At 43.6% G+C, this 20,403-nt stretch overlaps 1 protein-coding gene across 1 annotated transcript; it reads right to left on the minus strand.

Moving 5' to 3' along the window:
• Positions 1-969: 969 nt before the first annotated feature.
• synpo2la (synaptopodin 2-like a) lies at positions 970-19,610 on the minus strand. Its single transcript, XM_083774860.1, has 4 exons — positions 19,204-19,610; positions 13,093-13,244; positions 11,910-12,646; positions 970-5,928 (listed from the first exon to the last, which is right to left on the minus strand). Exons 1-4 carry the CDS (start codon positions 19,303-19,305, stop codon positions 3,257-3,259), a joined length of 3,663 nt encoding a protein of 1,220 aa, XP_083630986.1. The 5' UTR covers positions 19,306-19,610; the 3' UTR covers positions 970-3,256.
• Between the last annotated feature and the right edge of the window lie 793 nt (positions 19,611-20,403).

Genomic DNA, 20,403 nt, shown 5'->3' on the forward strand with positions numbered 1-20,403 from the left:
ATGTTATAATTTGATCTTTTGCTATAAACTTTTTTGTCATTTGTTTAAAATTCTGTCACTTAATTTTCTTCACTTACACAGACAATGATTGTCTGTCCTGATGAAGGTCTAAAGCGACCGAAACGTCGACCCAATAATGATCACTGTTTTGCAGTGCTCCATGTAGCTTAATTTGCCCAACACTGCAGATAACGATGAATCATATAGCTAATAGGCCTATCAATTAACTTTAATTGTTATTGCTTACTCCACAATACGTGCAGGTATTCAAGTCTGAATTCTTACTGGAAAATAAATAAATAAATACTTAAAACCAGTGTTGGGCAAGTTAAGTTACATGTAGGCCTAGCTGACCCAACACTGCTGCATGTCTGGTGGTGTTTGACAATGGTTTATGCAGTGTGTCCCCGATCCATCTCCATCTTCGTCTACTTTCATTTGCTGCTGGGATAGTCGCTTTGTCTTCATCCACAGATCGTTATTGCTGATCTTGTCCGGCCAGTGTATTTTCAGGATTATTCTGAGACATTTGAAATTCTATATTTATTTGTGTGTTATTGTCTTGATTAAATGCATATTGGGTGTTTTAGTACAGTATGTAATGTCAAATGTTTGTTGCTATGTTATTATCTTTTTTCAGAAATCATACATTTTGAATTACTATCTATCTGATAAGGCTATACGTGTCTTTGGATATTTGACATTTATTATAAAATATTGCAATCTTCCACATTGTATAATTCCAGTGCATGGAAGGACACACAATGAACAAGAGTGGGCAGTGATGGTGGAAGAAGTAATGAGCTTGTAGATCGCCTATTTTCAAATAGTCCACAGGATGAAGTGGTAAATATAGGTTTTCTAATAATATTAAAAAATCTACAAAGTTGTCAAATAATTTTAGTGAAATACTTCAGTAAAAATACCTCAACATTTTACTTTCCTCTAAAAAACAGGCTTGTCTCCAAAGTCAGTACGAAGCATGTACAGCCCTACTTTATTGCAGCATCATCCACAAACATTTTTATATTCATTAATCTAGCTACAATCAGGAACACGTACATTATTTATAATTTTACACATAACCAAAACCATATCCACAACTTTTAGGTTTTTGCAGATATACAATGAATAAAAGATACAGCTCTGAGATAATACTATCTTTAGAAATGATAAAAAAATTAACAAAATAGTATCGTTTCAGCACTTCACTGTCAATTTCCCTGCAACAAAAAAGAACACATTCATCTCTCCAGTACTTAACCTTTTAACTTCACTGCTTACCAGCATTTGCATATCGAAAGTATAAGCCATTGCCTCAAGCTGTGCCATTCAAACATGTACGGCATCATATCAAATGTCCTTCTCATTTACTTACAGACACCGGCATAATTGGAATTCTGTGCTTCCCCCCCTCTCTTTTCTTCCTATTGCAACACCTTGCTACAGAATCCAAACCTTCCTATACACGGTCATTTCATTTCTACAGGCTGTGGTATTCCAAAACCAGGAACCAATCAGATGTCTCACATTTGTGGTATACTGTCCAATGTTTTTCTATATCCTTTAAAATGGATAGCCTGAAACAACATGATATGCCAATGGAGACCTTAACCTACAGGCTAAATTGTAAGCCCTTACCGTCATGCAAGCAGGCCATATACTAGGTCCTGCATCTATCCATATCGAGTCACTCTCATACCCATCTTTTAATGCCGGTGCCTCTGTTAGTCATCTCTGGCCCTTCTCAAAGTTCAGTCTCGTTAAAACAAAATACACATTCAATCATTAGTGCCATTGGTTTAATACAAGATGAGAGTGACATACATCCAAACAGGCCACACTGGTACAGAGAAGGTCTGTTTTTGCCCAAGTGTGACTCACAAGCATTTATATCCAGTGACATACTGTATAATGTGACAGCCAGGGCACCTGCTGAGTGTGACCCATGCCAAAAACAAGTAACAGTTTGAACAACTAAAATGAAATTAACATTGACTGCCATCTAGTGGTGGCTTAGAACAGCGCTTTTTCCACCAATGCAAAGTGAATGGCCGTACACCATACTCTTATGTTGAAAGGGCTTTTGAGTCAGGAAGTAAAATCCGCTATTTAACATGTCCCACGATTGTAATTTAATACACCCAAAACATACTTGGGTGCAAACCAAGCTTGCAATTTGGTCTAAAAAGGGATTCCGAGATATTTACGTTCTAAGATGCTGCGTCCCATAGCAAGCATAAGCCAGCGGAATTTTAATTTCCGGTTTGTACCGGATCCTTTCACTGGAGTGTTACACAGGGAACTGGACACAGCTAAGTCGAATTAATTGATATTAAAAAAGGCGTCAAAAGGCGCCATCGGCAACGGGGTACATATACGCAAACAGGCGTCCAAAGGCGTCACGTGACACTAGGGCTGTATTTTGCGTGTCTTAAGTACCAGGTCTCATTACTTAACTTAAGACCTGGAGGCGTGGTCAATGCTCTTTGGCTACTCAGAATAGCCAAATGGCATTGTTCACGCCTCCAGGTCTTAAGACCTGGTACTTAAGACACGCAAAATACAGCCCTAAGTGAGTTAAGTGCTGACGAGCTTAATAACATTAATGACACTTCATTGGTTGACAAGAATGGGATTTTAGGCTTTTACAAAGGCCATAGGCCTAGAAATTTTGAAATGGCACCGCTTGGTTGGTCATGCAAATATGAATAAAATGCTTTTCAAAAACTAACTTCATGTCATCTTATTTCAAATGTCATATATATTATTGAATAGCAGAAAGACACCTTCTCTGATCAGTGCGATCTTTCCACCACTTAGTCAACTCCCTAGCTGCTGTTAGTAGTTGTTATAGTTGAAAGACCTGCACCATTCATTTCTTTTAGATATGTTTCAGATATCCTAAGTTAAAAAAATAAATAGAAACAGGCATTATATTATTATTATTATAAGTTATTATATAGCACTTGTGTGATGTATTCTCATTATTGTTGACAACAACTCAAATAAATGTGTAAATACATGTACTGTATCAGCAAAGACATACATGTGTGGAGCAGCATTTTGAGCAAAAGATTTGTCTAGGCTTATCTGGTCTACAACCAAATAGTCCCTGTCACACACATTGCACAAGCATTGTCAGTTCCTGGACCTTCTGGACTAAAACACAAGGTTCTCCATTTCTTCTCATGTAGTTTAGTGGTCAACATTAAATGATGCTGTCCATGACTGATATTACTAATTAGATTCCTGCTCACATGGCCCCTGGCCTCCAGATGCGGGGTTGGATGCCCCCTTTGGTGGCAACAAACCGAGGCCTAGCCACCTGAACCGGATTGGCCTTCAGTGGGGGCAAGTTGGAAACAAGGAAACTCAGCTCGGGGGCACTCTGGAATTGCTTGGCTGACTGGAGGCCACTGTTGTAAGATACCGGAGTGTAGGGTGTAGGGAGTGCATTGGGCACGGCATTAGGAACAGGGGGAGCAGAGATTTTTGGAAGACTTGGTAGGCCAATTGGTTGGGAAATGCGTAGTTGAGGTGAGGTTAGGGCAAAAGCTGGGGTAGGCGCAGCATACGCCTGAGCAGGGGATGGAGCGCGAAGCACGGGAGGTGGGGAGATCATGTTGGAGTGGGAGATACGCTCTCCAAGGGTGGTGGCTGAACGCGGCGCTATCACTTTGGGTGACAGTGTTGCAGCTGTCATGGGTGTAGGTGTAGAGAAACGTTTAATCTCATACACACGTGCTGCCTTAACAGGGATCTGCCTGGGTTGGGCTAGTGAGCTACCAACCATTGTAGTGTGGTCACCCTGCTGCCTCTGGGTGTGATAGGAGGGCATCGCTGACAGGTTAGCAGCACTGCCCCCATAGCTAAACATGGCAGAGTTGAGCTGGTATGGTTGCCGTCTCATGAAATCGAGGGCTTTGATTCCTTCTCTCTGGGCGGACGTGCCTCCTCTAGCCTTGCTCTCAGCGTTGGTTGTATCTCTCTGGGGCCCAACAGGGACAGAGGGGGCTAGGAGTGGGTTGTAGCCGATGGGTGGTGGTGCCCGGATGTTGGGGGTGTATTTCCACTGTGAGGGGACATTGTATGGGGTGTCATAGGGTTGGGTCGACGGGTGGGCGGACAACTCCTGTTGGTATGGGGTCTCGGGTGGCGTGTCCACCACGTACATGCCCATGCGGCTCTGCCTCTTGGCGAACAGCTGGGCCCCCTTTCCCTCTGCCTGAGGAATCTGGGGGGTCTCGTGGATGACTCGTGGCTTGGGTGCCACCGGAGGAGGCATCCTGCCCCTTTCAGCATCCTCATCGTATCCTGCGTCGTAATCTTCAGAAGGCGGCCCGTATCTGTGTCTGACGGGCCTTTCGTCCAGGTTCTGCACCATGCACAGTAGATCAGGATTGGGGGAGTTCTTCTTGACATTGGGAACATTGAACATGGGTCTGGGCTTACCGCTGCGCCGCCGAGCTTCAAGTAAAATGCCTGTACGTCCGGTTGACCCTGGGACTGGGGTCGGGGCTGTGGTGTCTGGTTGAGAGACCACAGATACTGGAGCTACTGGGGCAATAGAAACTAATGCTGGGGGCGACTGGGCTACTGACACTTGGACTGGAGGCATTGGGGCAACTCTGAGGTGCGGAACAGGAGCAGAGTCTGGAGATTGGAGTATGGTAGGAACCGGGGCTGGAGCTATTGGTGCATATGGAGCTGGGGGCATTGACCTGGTGGGCACGAAAGTAGTATACCCCGGAGGAATCATCTCCACAGATGTAAAGTGGGCTGAATTTGGTGGGGCAACAGAGAATGCTGGTGTTGGAGTGAAGGGACCGCCAGGCATAGACGATGGTGAAGAAAACGTTGGTGGAGGACCAGTGGCTGGCTGTGAAGGAACATTGAAGGCTGGGTCCATAGAGGTGGAGAACGACGGTGGCAAAACCGCTGCTGAGGCAGGGCGCTGGGACCTCTTTGTCGTAGCTGGGCGAAATACCACGGGAGCAGTGGCAGATCGGTTAGTAATGAAACCAGGCGCAAAGGGACGTGCAGTTCTGTTGAGGACATTACTGGAAGGTTGCTCTGGCAGCGGCGTCTCAGCTAGCGGTGCGGGAGCGGTCAGGATAGTGACCGAGGCCGTGGCCGGTTTAGGAGCCACAGATGGAGAAGACATAACCACGCCACCCATGCCAACCGCAGAGTATGAGAGGTCCCCATTAGCTGTGCTATAGCCGGCGGCAGCAGCTGGCCCTGCTGGTTGGAAGTGCCTTGGCTGCAGGGCCTCGTCCTGTAAGGCCACAGGGGGAACTGCTGAGAAAGTGACGGGCAAGTGATGAGGCTGGAATTGTGGCTGCACTTGCGGGTTCATCTCTGGCTGCAACTGGCTCTGCTGGTACATCTGAGGCTGCTCCTGGACCTGGACCTGGACCTGGACCTGGACCTGTGCAGGAACCTGAGGCTGCGCCGCTGCCACTTTCTTCGCATGCTCGGCCGCTCTCTTTCTCTGCTGTTCAAACAGCTGAGCGCCTTTCCCCGTGGAGTCACTCAGCCCCGGACTGGTCGCGTCCTCTGCCCCGTCGCCACCGCGACCCCCCGCCGCGGGACCCGCAGCCGCCCTCTTCTCCAGCATGTCCAGGTAGTCGCTGTCCCACGTCGGGTCGGGCACCCCCGAAAAGCCATCCTCGTCGAACTCCGATTCACTCCCGGGGAACACCCCGTCCTCCTCCTCCTCCTGCGAGTCGTGACACATGTCCTCGTCCACACTGCCGAAGCTGGTGAGGGTGTACTTCTTGGAGCGTTGCCGTCTCTTCTTGAACATCAGAACGCCCTTGGAGTGAGGGTTGGGAGCGTCGGTCAGCAGGGAGGCGATCGTTCGACACTTGGTTTTGGCCTCCTTCACATTCTTGTCCAGTGCCGTTTCCCCTCGGTTCAACTCTGTATAGGGACAAAATTAATAGGTGTTAAATAATTATATCCATACACGTGACAAATGTGTCAAAAATGTATTTCAACGGTTTCCAAGTCATTCAAAAATACACAAAATTACTTCAAGGAAAGTGGATCTTTTCTCTTCTAGAATGATGCACAAATAGGAGACCATTAGGCTTTAATAGGGTGGACAATGATGTTCTCAGATTCAAACATGAACTTGAGAAACGAGATCATGGTCTAAAATTGAATTTAGGCACCTCTGGAAAATCTGGGGCTTCTCACATTAGCTTGGGTGAAGGATATATTTGCACCTTACTAGCTTCTGTGACATCTATCTTTACCCAATGTATTTGCAAGCTACTGGAGGGTCCTATTTGTAGGTTACTGGAACAGTGGCCGAATTTCAAACAGTAACCACGGTATGGCATTTAACTTGTTGCAGCGTTAAGCTGATTATCACAAACTCTAAGATCCTCATAATATGAGGACCTAGCTGTAGGTCTTCATTTGTCCCTGACAGTGTCCCTGAGCAGCGTATTTGAATGCTAATCTTGAACTCAGTGGCAGCCAGAGGGATTAGCACTGTACATTTATTTTTCATCTTAAAGTAGCCCATTAGCTTCAAATAGCCTAACCCTGCCCTATTCCAAGGACTCTTATGGCTGACTTCTAAGAAGCAGTCGTTGACTTTGACTTATAAAAGTTGGTCACACATGATCAATCAGTATATTATTGTCTCCATCAACAAACAAAGCCCATGTCTACAATGCACTATATATATATACTTATAATGCATTCAAATCTGCTAATGACACTGTATAATTAATGTATCCATTATTACTGTTCACTCCTGGACATTGAGGATCATAGTGTATCTGTATTATATAATACATTATAACAATTGTATAATGCATTATAGTGTCACTACTGTATAAGTGGTCATTGGGTGCTTTATTGTCTAGTAATAATAAATAATAAACTTTATTTATATAGCACCTTTTTGAACAGTGTTCCAAAGTGCTTAACAACATAATTAAAACAATCAAGTAATCACAAACATTATAACAATAACAACCAAAAAATATAACAACAACATTGTCAGGGGGAATAAAGGTGTCAAGTTCTGGGGGTTAAAAGGGGCCTCTCTGTAGAAATGTGTCTTAAGTTTTGTTTTAAAAATTGTGAGGGAACTAGTATAGCAACCCTAAGGTCCAGTGGGAGTCTGTTCCAGAGCCTGGGGGCCCTGGCAGCAAATGCCTTGTCGCCCGTGGTCACCATATTGGTTTTAGGGACCTCTAGAAGGTCCCTAAAGTGACAGGCAGCCAGTGTAATGATGCTGAAACTGGGGTGATGTGTTCTGACCTGGTCCCGGTGATAAGTCTTGCTGCTGCACTCTGAACTAATTGTAAAAGTGTGTGGATCCTTTGTTGAGATTTGAGTAAAGAGCATTGCAGTAATCCAGGCGTGATGAAATAAGGGCATTGTTGCAGGGCTGGACTGGGACAAAAATTCGGCCCGGTCATTTTCGTGCGAATTTGGCCCAGACCGGCCCACCACAACCAGCACGCACATAGCAGAAACTCTACCGCCCGCTCCGTCGAGGCACACACAAACAAGAAAGCCCTAATACCACCACTTTTACAGAACAACATAAATGCTACACCAACAGACAACTACACAACCCTTTTGTTGCTCTCACAAGAATGCTGGCAAAACGATTGAAGATATAACAGGGTTTATTTGTCACTCACTTTGCCTGCCTGTCAAATTTCTTTAACTATCAACTATCATAACTTGAGCGCTATCATAAACGGTCGCAGCTCGCCGGTATTATGACCGGTACGTCCTGTGGCCACCCCTCCACTTTATGGAGGTTAGGGGTGGAAAGGATTGGACGGAATCTGTAGATGTTGCGTAGGTGGAAAAAGCAGGTGTGAACTATGTGTTTTTCTTGAGCTTCGAGACAAAGGTTAGAGTCCAGTAGAACACCTATAGGTTCTTTAGTAGTTCTAGTAGTATCTACACATTCAGGAATGCCATTTTACTCAAAGAACCCCAATGAACACTTACAGAGTAGGTCATTGTATTGTAATACTTGACTTTATACAGTAAGTCAATATACAATGCTTTATAATAATATATATATTTTTTTCTTCTTGCGACCAGAGGTCTATGGAACCTTGCGTTTATGACACCTAACCCACTTTCCCCGTCACCTAACCCACCTTCCCTGTCACTCACCCGCCCAGCAGTCCGACATCACCCAGGCGGATGCGTGCACACGCCGATCTGCCCCAGCAGTACGACCTAGTGCTGGTTGCCTATAGTGCGTCGCAGTCCCTCCCCCTTTCAGAACAACGAGTGGCCCAGGAAATGAATCCCAATGCATTTTTCCCATAGGCATTTCTTAAATTATTTATTTAAAGACATTTTAAGCGTCGTACGAAGCCAACTCTTGACTTTTACTCCACTAAACTTATTTGAAAACTTTAGTTACTAGTTACTTTGCATACATTAACCAGTTCAGCCCTATTTACACTTTGGCTAGTTGAAAATAGCCAAGATTAATTTATGCATTTTTAAAACAATGAGTACTTTTACTTTTGCTACTTTAAGTACATTTTTATGATACAGTAAATTTTGAATACCTGACTTTTACTTGTAACAGATATTTCTTCATTATGGTATTAATAATTTTACTTAAGTAAAGTGAGTACTTCTTCCACCACTGTCAGTACATTTAACTAGCATAGCTAGATAGCTGACTCTTATCGGCCAGTTATATGAGAATAACTAACTATTAATAGTTTTATACATATTGGTGAGCTACCATTTCAGTTATTTCAGTTATATTTAGATTATTGTAAAACTGCCATGGTTGTGCTTTCGTAAACCCTGCAGCATTGGCCATGGTGAATAGTAATACACATTTTAAGGGAATTCATTTTCCGTTACATGAACAAGGAAGGGCCAATAGCTCCAAACATTGGGACCGCATTGAGAGACGGAGGGACAGAATGAGAAAGCACATGCGTGCAAAAGAGGTGGGTGCAGTGAGTTGGTCCCTAGCTGGACCGCTATTTGACACCTGCTAGCAGCTGTAGATGCTTTTCTGAGCTCCCAGGTTGAGCGCAGGGGTTATTGGACCATGGAGCTGGATGTAAATATAGAATCCTGTACCAGCACGGCTCTCTAAGAGGCACCACGTTGGCAAGTCACCTGCCTGCAAGTAGCACTTTCTTTCCCCAATGCGACAGCTTAGTACGGAACAAGAGACTTGTTTTCAGATCAACGTCATTATTATATTGCTATGCTCTGATGTTTTGAACCCGCTATCTATGTGTGTTCCTCATACATGAAAAAATCACACCCGTGTGAACTGAGTGTTGCAGCTCCCCTCCCCCCCCCCCCCCCCCCCCCTCCTCTCATCTCTCCCTCTCCCCCCCCCCCCCCCCCCCCTCTCTCTCTCTCTCTCTCTCATTAGCAGGCAACAGTGTGTGCAGCACTAATACTATCTCTCTCTCTCTGTTTCTGGCAACAGCGCCCCTACTGGTACTCATTATACTGGCTCATTAACCACCACACATAGGCTAACCACACATAGGTGTACACGGACATTGCTGGTCGTAGGAGTGGTTGCACCACTCAAAAACTATTTTGGTACTGGAAAGCTGTGAGCGTGCTTGCCTTGTGTTGATCTGTAAGGTCAGGGGGTTCTTGAAATCTAAATAAAGTACTTGAAATCGGTGTATTTTACATTATTTGATTCGAGTATAGGTATTCTAATAATTGTCCAAAGAAGTGACCCAAGTCAACACTAAAGGATAGGCATTTCCTTTTTCCCGTACCCTTATAGATAGACAGTAATGATCAGGAAACTTGCATGCACACACAATGCACAGCTGCTTGCCAAATTTCACCAGCAAGCCGGCTGGGAAGGACGTTTAGTATTGTGGTCACGTTGCATATCTGTTCCATCCAACACACAAGGACTGAAAGAGTTTTAAATGTTTATTGATTACCCATGCCCGGTGATTGCTGTACCCATGCCCGGTGATTGCTGTACCCATGCCCGGTGATTGCTGTTTTTGGGGTGTCTCCAATCGAGGAACGGCTCACGGGTCTTCAGGCAAACGCTGTGGCATTCACAACGCTTTTGGCTCGTAGATTGATACTTCGACAATGGAAGTCGGGGAAACCTCCCTCGTTCAAACAGTGGGTCAAAGAGGTCCTCTCCATGATTCCCCTAGAGAAACTAAGGTACAACCGTAGTGGTTCTAAAGATAGATACATTATGACGTGGACCCCTTTCATAGAGTTTGTAGAAAGTATACCTTTCACTTAAACCCATATTCCCTTGTACAATCTGATACCTCACACTAAACCTTGGGCGACCTCTGGTTGGAGGCCCTCAGTAAGTAGACAGTTGGATATAGAGCAATTTACTATCTAAACTGAAAGATGGATACAATGTATGTAACCTAGATACCATACCCTGATGGAAAATGCTGTTTATTTTATTTATTTTATTTTATTATTATTCTTTTTTTCTTCTTACTATGTTCATTAGTACTTTCAAAACTAGTTTACTAATTACCTTTACTGTCTTGTACTGTCTGTCTTTGTTTTATTTGTCTTGTTCTGACCTTGATTGGGGGGGGGGGGGGGGGATATTTACATGTCGGATACAACAAAATGTACACATATGTTTTTTCATTTATTCATCAATAAAAATCAAAATAAAGTGTTTAAAAAAAAAGAAATGTTTATTGATTGACACTGTTAAGTGGAATTGTTTGTGGGGTCACTTGTCTCTCCTCCACAATGCTGGCAATCCTGTCGATTGGAATGCAGGCCAAGCACTGTAGAGGAGGAGGCGTGTTTGTTTATGGTTGGTATCATGTTTTGGCTTTATTATAATCTGTGAATGAATTGGCTCTGGGGAAACATTGTTTAACATTTTTGGAACGTCAATAGGCTACACCATTATGTAATTGTGCAAAATAACTCATGGGCCGTAGTAGTTAGCCTTGTTTGAGTTACTATAGAGTAGTGTTACCAAAATACCAATTAACCATGTGATGGTTTGGCTCACCTGCATGCTAGTGCTCCAGGCATGCATATAGAATCTATACACATGCCTGGAGCACTAGCCCTAAAGGTAGATCGTGATCTACCAGTAGATCACATAGGCCAGTAGACCACACGACATGTCCCTAAAATATATATAATCATAAATATATAATGCAACACTTTGTTTTCAAGAGGGTTGCACACAAACGTCAGTAGCAGGGTTGCACACAAACGTCAGTAGCATTACAAAGTTGCAAAACCCTACCAATTCTATTTCCCATTCCAAATTAGTCTTATGTAACTTATTTAAACTGAAATTTAGCAAAGGGATTATAATTAGTTTGGTCAATAGATCTTGTTGAACTGGTCATTTTGAAAGTGGCTCTCAAGACAAAAAAGTGTGGGCACCAGTGGTATAGATGGACGTCGTATAGGGGTTCAGTTTGGCTTGAGGCTAGCCGTTATAACATCCACGGGAGACCTGCCAAGGTTTCCCCTGTTTATAGTTTCTTACGTTCCTGCTTTGTTTCATTTTGTGTGTTTATTCAGTTATTTGGAGCTTTGTTTTGACCAGTGTTTCATTTTGAACTATTATTTTTGCCTGGGCATGTACTGTGAATGTACCTGCACATGTTTTAGCTTTTTGGAACCTTGGCCGTTCAAGCCTTTTCAAGAATTTTGGAGAGAGCTCTGGCGTTGAAATTGGATGGTACTGTACTTTACTGTCAGGTACTGAAAAAAAAACGAGAAAGTGAGAGTCTGACTGATTGTTGCCTCTGCAGTAAAATCTGTATTAGTCCATTTATTACTCTTTATATTCTCTATACGAAAAGAACAGAAGTTGTTGGCTTGAAAATCTGACAGTGACACTTGTCATGCAACTAAGTACCGTAGGTTCTATCCATACTCACTGGCTTGCTTGGCCTTTTCCATGTAGGTTGTGGTGAGTTCCTCGTCAACTGGTCTGTCCACGGGCCCCACCATGGGCACCATTTGGCTGCGAGAGCCCAGCATCAGAGCCTCCTTGGCCCTCTCAGGGGACACCAGCGGTACATTGGACGGCTCCAGGAAGCCGCTGTCCTCCTCCGCTGCTCCGTCACGTGGTCCCTGGTCGTCTGCCGAAGAAATGATGGAGGAGGTTTCCGTGGAGGTCTGGGAGGACCACAGTCCCGGAGCAGGGGGGTGGTAGATCACCTCCCTCCGAGCCACCCCCGGTAGGCCCTCTCCTCCTCCTCCTCCTCCCACTCCCACGCCCCCGTGCCCACCCGACAGGCTGGGATAGACACGCGCGTCCGGAGCGCTGTCATACCCGCTCATCTCCGAGGTCTCGCCGCCCTCCGGGGAGGTGCGTCCCGGCGGCTTCCCCCCCGGCACGGCGTTGCTGGGGCTGCGGCGCTTCTGCCGGCGCTGCCTCTCGTATCCGGCCACGTCGGCGTCGCTGTCCGTCTCGCCATAGTACGCCTCGCTTCCCGGCGGAGACGTCAGGCCGCTGGCCTGCGAGGAGCGGCTCCGGTGGACCTCTCTGACGGGCGCGTGGTGCGGCGGACGGGGGGGCGACATGGCGCGCAGGGAAGCTCGGTACTCCTTGTCGATCCGGGGCGACGGGGCGCGGGTCACAAGCACCACGGACTGAAAGCCAGCCGGTGCCCTGCAGAGGAGCAGACATGCAGGATATCACCAGGGCAGGAATGCTAGATGAAATAGTGACTGAATCCCCAAACCCAAATCTTTGTGAAGCATAGTCATCAAAATGGCTAAATTCACACTGCGGCTTGTTTACAAAAAAGATGGCCAGTCATGGCACATTTGGGGTTGGGTTTTAGTTACTCTTTAAACCCAGGTCCTCCAAGCATGAAGCAAGCATGGGAAATCCTACTGTTACGCTCATTTGAGCAGACACTAAATTGTATTTTGACATTGAAGAAATCCTTTTTGTCATTATAGTTGTATGTGTTGTCTGAATCAGTACTTCAGTAGTTTCAAAGTTATTTTTTTTTTAGCAGAAATCACAATTCTTCATGATAAATACAGCAACACAGACATAATTGGCTGCATATTAACTAAGAACATACAACTCTACTGTAAACCCCTGACCTTTTGACCCGGACGTGAAGTATTCCTGGCGAGCTGTCGATGAGGTCCATGGCCTGGGCGTGAGACAGACCTCCGCATGGTTGTTCATTAATGGATACCAGCTCATCAGCCTCCCGCAACCCAGCCCTGCACGCCTTACTGCGCTTACGCACCTGTCCCAGCAGAGGGAGGCGACACACACACACACACACACACACACACACACACACACACACACACACACACACACACACACACACACACACACACACACACACACACACACACACACACACACACACACACACACACACAATGAACAGATTGTCACAGGTGATTAAGTATGTAATTAGTTAATACTCAGCTGACACCAGGCCATATCACTTTCTCAAACAAACAATACAATACCTACAATCTTGTAGCTATTGTGCAAATGCATGTGCATGTGCATGTGCATGTGCATGTGCATGTGCATGTGCATGTGCATGTGCATGTGCATGTGCATGTGCATGTGCATGTGCATGTGCATGTGCATTTCATTTATCGTATTCGAATGTCCTTTCATAGCCTAAACGTGTTTATTTTGCACACTTTTAATGCTTTGTGTGTTATTTAGGCCTATCGAAGTGTCTTATTAATGTCAATGCTTCATGTTTTGTGTAAAGCTGTCTGTTTCTCTCTTTCGCGTATGCACGTATGCACACATGCGCTCACACACACACACACGCACGGCGCGCACACACACACACACACACACACACACACACACACACGCGCGCGCGCATGCACGCACGCACGTTCCCATGTTGTATTTATGTGCATGTTTCTCTCATTCTCTGCCCTACATTTTGAAGAGGAAAGCGGGAGGAGGACATTACAGAGCAACGTGACTGAGCCATCTTGGTTTGAGATAATGATTGGCACAGGCAGGTCTTGTCCTGACAGCTTGACCCTGCTACAGACATAGACCACATTCTGCAGCTTGATGGGGCACTCACAGCCACTTTACCAGGGAGAGATGGCAGCCAGCTGCGATCTTCACTTGGTGCCATCATATACTATCTGTGCCCCAGGGTCTGGCCATGGGAGGCACAAGGCTGTGGCATCATGCCCACCTTTAATTTAGTCTGTGTATAAAGCCAGCATATTAATAAAGCACAGCTTTGAGACACACACTGACTGTGTGCCACAAATTAATGCACCACATAGTTCACCATATTTCAACACTCACTCAAGAGGGCCACATTGCATATTACTGTTATTAACTCCAAAAATAGCTGATCTACAAGCTCAAAATGCTGTGTTTTGAGTTTGCAGCTATTTTATCTATTACGGTATTTGATTTGAAATCCTGAATATCTTTTTTGCTATTTTTGAATTGGAATCCTGAAAAGTATCATTTTTATTTCATTTCAAATGCTTTTCAAATGCTTTTAATTATAGTTATGTTAACTTCATGAACTAAATACAAATTCATTGGACATTAAAAAAGACAATAACATTTTAACACTGCTCATTAAGCTACTCATTTATCAGTATTCTGGTGTTAACCTGAGGGCCACATTAAGTGAAGGTGGGGGCCGCATGTGGCCCCCGGGCCGCCAGTTGCCCATGTATGATGTAAAGTTATGGACATTTTCGTTGAATGTTAAATTCATTGAATGTTAAATACACTAAGCTGATGGTAATAACACGTGTTTCCCGTAGGTGTTTTGTTGTGCCAGCACGGTGTTAACTGTAAACCTAAACCTAAATGAAACATATACCCGCATTTAGCCTTTTGTTTGTTAGCCAATTGGCTTCAGCTGTGTTTGCCTATCTAAAAGTGGAAAGGATCTAGACTAGAGTCTGGACTAGAGTGTGGAGGTTGTCAGCCACATGGGTAACTTATTGTTTCAGGTGTTTCAGGTGAGGTTGGTTACTGGTTCATTGACCATTCGCAAATCGAGATAATGACGATGCCAATTTCTCACTTTTCCCAAATTTAAGCAGTGTATATTAGCATGCTTGGGATCTGTAGTTGTGGTTGCAGTCCCATAGCCCGGATGGACGGTGGGTGGAAATGACAGTCAACTCTATGGTATGGACTAGTTATTAAGTCCAGACAGCTCTCCGTTGATGAGGGCAGGCAGACAGCTGTCCACAGTCATAAATGTGATTTGCTGTCAAGTCTCCTATGTTATGGAATTCTGGTCAACAAATTTCACCAACAACAACTATTCCAAGGAGGTTATAAACATACTTCACTGTATGAGGGGGTATTGTGTTATAACAGCATTATTAAGGGGGCATAGATTCTTATTTTAACCCATTGAGGCCAGACATTCGCTCTGAAAGAATATATATTCAAAGATTTGTGCCGCATTTTTACGATCTTTCAAAATTTGCAGACCTACAAGCTCGTAGCGCGCCACTCGGTGGCACGCTACGAGCTTGTAGATCTGCTATTAAGCTAAAGTATAACATAGCTTAGCTTAGTTAAAACACCAAAAGGGGTTCCCGCCCAGTCCAAAATGAGCCATTTTAGTACCTGGTCATTTATCCATGCATGAAATTTATCTGCCCTGAGGTCATTTTGAAAGGGAAGAATGTATAGTCGACTAATGCAGTATATATGTGCACGATGTTAGTAAATTGTAGCTACTACATAACATAATCTTGGTTTGCTTTGTTCATGAAATTGGAGGAGAACTTTCTGAGCGTCTCTTTGAAACACATCTATAAAAAACACATCTGCAAAAAGAGTGTTTGAGGTAAAGTTTTGAGTATACCGCGCTGTAACACACACCTTGGCTGACCCGGTGACCATTCGCTCTTCAACCAAGAATAGCCCCCTCAAAGGCCCTTTTTGCTCAGTCAACACTCAGTGCAGGGCTTCTCAACCTGTGGGTCAGGAGGACCACCAGGGGGTACCCACGTGATTTCGGGCGGGTCTCCATGCATGCAGAGCACAGTGAAGTGACAATTTAAGGACTTTTAAGACATTTTTAATACTTTGAAGAAAAAAGACCCCAAAAAATAGAACAGAAAATAATAAATTACCAAAAGTAATCAACAAACTATAGTCAAGAATTGGCCCAATTGTCAAATATAAGAGACATAAACTGTGAAAATAGCCGACCTACGTGGTGTGAACTTGTATAGATCTGCTATTTTTCACAATATTTCTCTGTGGAACCGAGTCAAACCAAATGTTATGCCTCAACTCCTACAATTCCATGTGCTTGTCATGCAGGGTGCGCGGGTCCCCAGTTCAAATATGATTATTCTGGGGGGCCATGGCATGGAAAGGTTGAGAACCACTGACTTATCCTATATAGGAAGTTCCAGATTTAGTCTTGGATACAGAATAGAGTGAAGAAGTAGGAATAGTACTATAGAAACATTGTTCTCTCTGTTTCATGTACATTGCAAACCCCAGGTTTTACTCAATGAATGCACATTGGTTGCATTCACGTGCCATTTAAAAAAAATCATTGATCAACTGACGACAGCAGAAGGAGCATGACGTTTTTGAATGAGTTCTGAGAAGAACGATGATTTGCGATGAAACGATGAAAATAAGCAAAAAACTTTTTATTCGTTTTAAAAGTAATTGTTTTGTAAGTAGAGTAGTAGACATTGAAGTGATAATAGTAATAGTATTTTTCCAAGGCGTATATAGCCTATAGGGTATAGCATGTGGCGGCCATTTTCTGGTTCCATCGATTCAGACATACCATTAATTTTTTCCCATAGAGATTTCCCAAAAATATTCAGGCTATTATTTTAAGCCTATAGAATCAAGCCATCCTGGATCCTGGTGAATCATGACCATATAAACATATGATGCTGTGAGAAAAGAAAATGTAATATTTAATAATATACTATATTTAATAAATACCCTTCATTTTGCGGTTTTCAATAATTTCTTTCACAGACTTAAATGTTTTATGTTCATGATTCACCAGGATTCTGGACGGCTTGATTCTAAAATAATTCATATACATATTTTTGGAAATCTCTATGGGACAAATTAATGGGGTGTGGATGCTATATGCATGCCTTATACTGTATTTTAAGTCTGCACACATACACGTCATACATTTATAGTTGAGTATTTATAGTAAAATAGTTGCATGTTTCAAAGTTACGAAGTTCTATGGTTATTTTTGTAATATAATAAAAACACACAAAAAGGGACCACTTCCTAAACATTAGTTTAAAACATGTAACTCCAGCATCCGTATACTGTGGGGAAAGCTTTCATAGAAAATAGCAGATCGACAAGCTAACAACGCGTCACGGTACAACAAAGCTTGTCGATTAGCTATATTCAGCGAAAGCTTTCCCCACAATATCAGAAAACTGAAGCCCCTGAGTCAGGGCTCTATGCTAGTGTATTTTCAGTTTTCTGATATTGTGGGGAAGGGACTCTTCTCAACCATATATATGGGGGTTTAAAGAGATATTTCTCTTTAAAAAAAAAATCATCGTCTACTCAGGCTTATGTAAACACCCCAGACAGTTCTTAAGTTGCTCGATTCAGTATTTAGATTTTTGATATACATATTTAATCTGCCCCGCCCCCTTCCTATACAAACCCATTGTAACTTCTAACTCTATTTTAACCATGATAAATTAATCGAACCTTTTTTCTGGTGACTGATGTTGTCCTACTAATATGTAAGAAAAAAGTTAGAAGTTACAATGGGTTTGTATAGGAAGGGGCGGGGCAGCTGAAATTAATATCAAATATCTAAACACCGAATCGAGCGACTTAAAAACGGGGGTGTTTACATGAGCCCGAGTAGACGATAAAATTACCAAAAGTTTTTTTTGAAGGTGAAATATCCCTTTAACTGTCCGTGTTTTAGTACCGTTTATACGATGAGGTAATTTCTAAATGGGTTCCTTCTTAGCCAATGCAGATTCTTATTTCGGTATTCTGGTTTCTCCCAACGGAGGTCAAGATTCAAATGTTGGTCTGCATGTCAAGGTGTCAAATGTGGCTTGGTTTCTGTGTGATTTGTGACACATTCATGCACACAGATCACACATACAATTTAGACCTGAGTTAAAAACGTTCGCTCTGAAAGAATATATATTAAAAGATTAATGTGCCGCATTTTTACGTTTTTTCAAAAATAGCAGACCTACAAGCTCATATGAGCTTGTAGATCTGCTATTTTTCAATAGCTAAATTATAACATAATGTTTAAAACACCAAAAGGGGTTCCCGCCCAAAATGGGTTAAACTTGTTATGAAGCATTTCCTTTACAATGTGGAATTCCCTGTGGTTTAATACTCATGCGGAGAAGATTGTATTGATTTCATGGGAGACGTGACAGAGCAATAATTATATATTTTAATAATACTAATACTACTAATACTAATAATAATAATAATGCAAATGTGAATAATTGTATTATTGATGATGCAATGCAGTTTGTCTCCCGTCTGTCATGTACCATGGGGCTCTTATGAATCTTTTTTTCAATGAGATCTTCATTCAATTAATGTAGCCTATATGTGTAACATCAACTCTGTTGTTACCACCCTAGCCACGCTTCCAGGGAAAACCCTAGGCTTAAATTGGCATAGCCGGAGTGATTTGAGCTTCTTACTGTAGCTCAAATGGCAGCAATGCAATGGAAGCCTATATCTGCCCGTGACAATATTGCTGAACCAGATATGGTCATGACTCATGGGTATTGGTGAGTATAGTGTATATCCCACAAAGCTTCTATAACCAAAATCATAGTCCTCTATATCATATAGATAGAGGACCTATAACTAAAGATTCAAATTGAATGTGACCGTCGATGGAATCGATCATCGCATGTGATTCCGCATGAGTATATCTAGAACAAGTTGACGACTCATCCTCAGGCCCAGCTGTACCAAACTGCGATAGCAGCCAGAGCCAGCAAATATTCCATTTCCACTTTGCTTGCAGCTCCTTAAATAATGGCTTAATATATATATATATATATATATATATATATATATATAATGTTTCACCTTCTGGTGCTCTGTTCAATAACTTCAATTTCTCACATCCATGAGGCCTCACATCAAACCACAAAACATCCCTTTGGGGCACAGTATACAATTTCTTTCTCCGCTATCTATACAGACCGGCATCTTACCTTTGCCACCTGGAGTGGCTTCTGGTGCTCCATGCCTCCCTGGAGACGAAAGCCCCATGGTGCTCCACCGGACAATGTAATTATTACCTCCTCTGCCACCATTGTTGTGGATTTTTTTTCTTTTTTCTTCTGTTCTTTTCTTATGTTTTTCTTCGTTCCTTTCTGGTGGTTTGTTTACAGTTTTCTAGCCTTGAGAGGCCCTCAGTGCTTTGGCCCCATGATGAGCGGTCAGGGCCCCCTCGGAGAGCTCTAGCCGCTTCTAATGTCCACACTGTCTACACTGTCTACGTGCTACTCTCTCTCTGCCTCGCTCCAGCACCAAGGCCCACATTCATGTCTGCGTGCACACGCACGCACGCACGCACGCACGCACGCACGCACGCACGCACACACACACACACACACACACACACACACACACACACACACACACACACACACACACACACACACACACACACACATACACAGCTATGGGGGGGGGGGGGTGGTCTGCTTACCCTGAAGAATGCAGGCTGCCTGGTCCTCATGTGAGTGAGGGGAGGGTCTAACGGAACACTTGTCCTGTCCGTCAGACCTGTGCCATGGCATGTTTGAGAGACTCCTCCAGAAATAGAACACATGATGCACCTCCACTGTTCTGCCAGCTCATCTGCACAGTCCACACCCTCACAGTGTGGAGGTTTGTGCTGTGAATGAATGGGATCATGGCCAGTTTATATGATGGTCATATTATTGGGTTATACAGTCCAGTCCATATACTAACGGGTATTAATGCATGGACCTCATGGAAATTGGCTTATTCTACTACCCACGTGCCAATTATCTAATGTAATCCTGGGCGCTACACTTCCTCTGCAGCGGACTGACTTCATGCCTCCTTCTATGCATGAGGAGTCCAAGCTGCTTCTTTTCACCTGACAGGGGGGGAATTTCCCTGGCCGGACATAGCGCGTCCGGCCAGTTATTCCGACCAGTTCCTTTCCCCTCCATCAGGCGCCCTGGCTGGCCAGTAGGGAGGTAGTTTATAGAGACCAGGATTACTGCATTTCATTTTTGAATACATTTCAGAACTTTGACAAAATAATAACACCATTATAAAGTTAAATCTGTCGGATTACATACTGTATCTATGTACTGCATGTATTGTTTTTGTAAGTTGATTTTATTACAATGAATGGATTTGTGGCTTCCTCGAAA

This window comes from Protomyctophum parallelum, assembly GCF_964188405.1.
Source record: "Protomyctophum parallelum genome assembly, chromosome: 10".
NCBI classification, from domain to species: domain Eukaryota; kingdom Metazoa; phylum Chordata; class Actinopteri; order Myctophiformes; family Myctophidae; genus Protomyctophum; species Protomyctophum parallelum.